Source organism: Cebus imitator, unplaced genomic scaffold, assembly GCF_001604975.1.
Source record: "Cebus imitator isolate Cc_AM_T3 unplaced genomic scaffold, Cebus_imitator-1.0 Scaffold175, whole genome shotgun sequence".
Classification (NCBI taxonomy): Eukaryota; Metazoa; Chordata; class Mammalia; order Primates; family Cebidae; genus Cebus; species Cebus imitator.
In genome coordinates, this window is record NW_016107490.1 from 4188616 (window position 1) to 4193487 (window position 4872).

At 39.3% G+C, this 4872-nt stretch overlaps 1 protein-coding gene across 1 annotated transcript in view; it reads right to left on the reverse strand.

The window, feature by feature from the left end:
* XPO1 (exportin 1) overlaps positions 1 to 4872 on the reverse strand; it is a 61624-nt gene that overhangs the window by 10708 nt on the left and 46044 nt on the right. Inside the window, exons 11-16 of the mRNA XM_037744444.1 lie at positions 4294 to 4491; positions 3166 to 3304; positions 2813 to 2994; positions 2572 to 2728; positions 2327 to 2490; positions 857 to 991 (exon numbers count right to left, since the gene is read on the reverse strand). Of these exons, the coding sequence (XP_037600372.1) occupies positions 857 to 991; positions 2327 to 2490; positions 2572 to 2728; positions 2813 to 2994; positions 3166 to 3304; positions 4294 to 4491 (975 nt within the window). The remainder of the gene's footprint in view (positions 1 to 856; positions 992 to 2326; positions 2491 to 2571; positions 2729 to 2812; positions 2995 to 3165; positions 3305 to 4293; positions 4492 to 4872) is intronic.

Sequence of the window (4872 nt, forward strand, 5' to 3'; positions counted from 1 at the left end):
GCTCACTGCAAACTTCGCCTCCTAGGTTTGTGCAATTCTCCACCTCCGCCTTCCAAGTAGCTGGGATTACAGGTGTGTGCCACCACTCCCAGCTAATTTTTTAATATTTTTGGTAGAGACAGGGTTTCATCATCTTGGCCAGGCTGGTCTTTAACTCCTGACCTCATGATCCACCCGCCTCAGCCTCCGTAAGCGCTGGGATTACAGGCATAACCCACTGCGCCCAGCATTTTGTTGTTGTTGTTGTTGTTGTTGTTGGAGACAAAGTCCTGTCTGTTGGCCAGGCTGGGGTGCAGTGGCTTGATCTCGTCGGCTCACTGCAACCTCCACCTCCCAGGTTCAAGCAATTCTCCTGCCTCAACCTCCCAAGTAGCTGGGATTACAGGCATGGGCCACCACACCCAGATAATTTGTTCTATTTCTAGTAAAGACAGGGTTTCGCCTTGTTGGGCAGGCTGATCTTGAACTTCTGACCTCAGGTGATCCACCCCCTTGGCCTCCCAAAGTGCTAGGAATATAGGCCAGAGCCACTGCACCAGGCCAAGATAGTTTTTTAAATGTGCAAAGAAAGCCACAGATAAAAGTACTTATGGATCAGACATACATGTTACAAGGTCTGAATTCAATACATTTGTAAAGAACACAGTCTTTGCTGGGTGCAGGGGAATTCTCCTGCTGAAGCAGGAGAACTGGTTGAACCCGGGAGGCGGAGGTTGTGGAGAGCCAAGATCTCACCACTGCACTCCAGCCTGAGCAACAAGAGTGAAACCCCGTCTCAGAAAAACAAAAACAAAAACAAAACCCCACAGACTTCCTCAATCCCATAAAAACTTTAAGAAAAAGTAGAAATACTTACTTTGGTTGCCTGCTGGATTATACTATCCCAGACTTGATTAGGGAGTAGCATGTATTTTTCTATTAAGTGTTCTTGTACTGTTTGATCTGTTTGTGCACCAATCATGTACCCCACAGCTTCATAAAACGTATGAACCTATTTTAAAAAGCAGACATTTAAACTTGTATATTCTTATAAACCCTAATAAAAAAAAAAAAAAAAAGCACACTCAAGCAATTCACAAATGTATTGAAACTGATTTTGGCCCAGGTAGGGTGGACTACCCCTATGATCCCAGTACTTTGAGAAGCCCAGGCTGGCAAATCACCTGAGGTCAGGAGTTGTAGACCAGCCTGACCAACATGGTAAAACCCCATCTCTACTACAAATACAAAGAAATTAGCCAGATGTGGTGGCAAGTGCCTATAATTCCAGTTACTTGGGAGGCTTGAAATGCTTGAACCCAGGAGGCAGAGGTTGCAGTGAGCCAAGATCACACCTCTGCGATCTTGGGTGACAGAAGAAAACTCCATGTTAAAAAAAAAAAAAAAAAAAAAAAAAAAAAAAAAAAAAAAAAAAAAAAAAAAAAAAAAAAAAAAAAAAAAAACCCAAAAACTATTAAAAAGCCCAAAATGTGGGGCCAGGTGCAGTGGCTCACACCTGTGATCCCAGCACTTTGGGAGGCCAAGGTGGGTGGATCACAAGGTCAGGAGTTCAAGACCAGCCTGGCCAATATGGTGAAACCCCATCTCTATTAAAAATACAAAAATTAGCCAGGCATGGTGGTGCTCACCTGTAGTCCCAGCTACTCAGGAGGCTGAGGAAAACTGCATGAACCCGGGAAGTGGAGGCTGCAGTGAGCCGAGATTGCACCACTGCACTCCAGCCTGGGCGACAGAGCGAGACTCTGTCACAAAAAAAAAAAGCTCAAAATGTGAAAAATCTGAATTTTGTTTGTTAGGAATAATTTTACATAGGGCAACAGCCTAACAAACATCTGGTAAAGAAACAATCTGTCTCACTATGAAAATTTAACCAGGCCGGGCGTGGTGGCTCATACATGTAATCATTTTGGGAGGCTGAGGCAAATGTTTACCACTTGAAGCTAGAGTTCAAGACCAGCCTGGGCAACTTGGCAAGCTCCATCTCTACCAAGATAATTAAAAAATGGTTAGCTGGGCATAATGGCAGCACATGCCTTAGTCCCAGCTACCCATGAGGCTGAGGTGGGAGGATCACCTGAGCCTACGAGTTCAAGGCTGCAGTGAGCTGTAATCATGCCACTGCACTCAAGCCTGGGTAATAGAGTAAGACTCCTTTTTAAGGGACCAAAAAAAAAAAAAAAAGGAAAAGGAAAAGGAAAAGAAAAAGAAAATTTAATCAGAAACACTTCTACTCGATCTAATAGTTGCCCTCCTATTTCCATTGATAAATACAGTTTAATATGGATATTACTTTCTAAAAATAATACACGCTCAGTACTTAACATACCTGTTGAGGCTGAAGATCACAAATAATAGTGTTAATGTTGTTCAAAATCTCATCAATAAATGGCATCACTTCCCCAACCTGAACCTGAACAAAATGCCTGCGGCACTTTTGGGCTATTTTAATGAAAGTATCACAAGCCATGTCCTGGACTCCATCATGGGTCTCTAACAAGACAAAAACATTCATTTAGTTGTTCAATAAAATTAAAAACAAAATACAATAATATAGTAAAGAAACAGATTTACCATGCATGAATTCAAACAGCTTGTTAACTACAGTCTTCAAAAATTTCCAGTGAGCTCTCAAAAATCGTGGATATTGACCTACTATGTACATGATATTTGATGCAATAATAGCTTTATTATCTTTGCCTCTTTTCTGTTCACATAATCCTAATAGATCCTGTAAATAAGACATATTTTTATCATTTACTGTAACAATATATACTTATTTAGCAATTCTAATTCATATCTAGCCCTTGCATACCTTTATAACTGTAACAAGAAATCGTTTTTCATCCTCTTCATGCATTGCTCCACTAATGGAGCCTATTGCCCAACACAATGTATTCAAATTTTTCCATGACCACTCCGTACCATTCACTTGATTGTGAAGCTTCTCTGTCATTATTCTTTCTGTATCTACATAATCTAGATGAGTAAGATAAACTACAAAGAAAAAAATTGTTTCAAATGCAAAGCATGAGCAAAAAGTTTTATTGATGAATAACAGTATGTTTAGAAAAGATTTAGAAACTACATGCAACACATTTCCTAAAATGGAGTTCCACCCCAGAATAGATTTATAAAGGTAAAGATTAATAGTATTCATTAACTTACCTAATGTTTCTCTCATATTCTTATACAAATTTATGGAATCTGTATCCTTCATGAATTCTCTTACAACTTCTCCTTGATCATTCTCTACAACCAATACTTCCTCTGGTTTAGCCATTCGACTAACCATTAATAAACGGACCTATACTCAACATTAAATCAAGAAAAAATTGTTAGACCATTGAAATCATTTAATGTAGAAGCTTAGTTAAAAACAAACAAAACAAAACCAAAAAAACACAGAACAGCCATGTGTAGAGATTCATGCCTATGATCTCAGTAAGTCCGGAGGCTGAAGCATATAGAATTGCTTGTGGCCAGGAATTTGAGACCAGCCTGAGCAACAGTGACACCCAACCTCTAAAACAATAAAAATACTAAAATTAAAGCACAATAGGAAAAAGTATATAAAGAAAAACCAGGCCGGTGTGGTGGCTCATGCCTGTAATTCAAGCACTCTGGAGGCCAAGGCAGGCGGATCACCTGAGGTCGGGAGTTCAAGACCAGCATGACCAACACGGTGAAACCCAGTCTTTTAAAAAAACAAAAAAAAAAGAAAGAAAGAAAAACCAAAAATTTAAAATTAGCTGGGCATGGTGGTGTGTGCCTGCAACCATAGTTACTTGGAAGGCTGACACAGAGAATTGCTCCAGCCTAGGAGTGTAAGATTGTAGTGAGCTATGACTGTGCCACTGCACTCCAACCTGAGCCACAGAGCACAACCCTGTGTCAAAAAAAAAAAAAAAAATTTTTTTTCAGTGTAATTTAAAAAATGGCTTTACAGTTATTTAAGTGTATTTTAATGTGAATTTGTTTTTAAAAAAACAACTTTTGTTACAGGAGCTATTTCTCATTCCCGGACTCTGGTTCAGTGGATTGGCAGGTGACCAACGAATTTGCCTAACAAAATCACAGGTGATATTGATGCTGACAGAAGGACCACACTCTTGAGAACCAAGGAGGTTCTAGACTGAACTCCTTTCATGTTCTAGTTTTTTTTCCCCCACACTCATGGAGAAGTTGTTGGGTTCTCTTTTTGTAGCTCACTTATTTAGATAGATTAGAAGTATTTGCATTCAGACCTCAAAACCACAGTAAGCAACAACAGCACTCAACCAACCACTCTGTTACCTTGAATAACATGGGCAAATATAGCTGTCTCCTGGGAGGAACATCAAAATGTTGACTTCCAGATAGCAATGGAGAGGCAGATGTAGAGAATGGACTCTCTCTATAGAGTTCGGCAGCCAAATGATTCCAGTATTCAAGACAAATTTTAAAGATTTCAGTTTCTTCTACTTCAGATACCAACAACATATAATGAAGGGCCTACAAAGAAGACCAAAACTATTAAAATAATTCTTAGACATTACCAACTTAAAACTGCTTTTCACTTGTAACATTTAAGGGAAAATAAAAATTCATGTTTTACTCATCACACCTCAGATTTCAATACTTATCTAATAGACTGCAAACTCTGGAGGAGTAACTCTGCTTCTTCTGACATGCCCTAAAATACGTCAAAGTTTTTATCATGTCTCCTAAGGGACATTTTAAAGGGCTTGGGTGCCAACAGGCAAGAAGTATCAACAACCCAAATGTACCATCATAGATAAGAACAAACAAAATATAGAATATTCACAAAATGAAAATGTTCTTCAGCCACCATGTAAAGTGAGGTATTGATACAGGTTACAGCATGGAAGAACA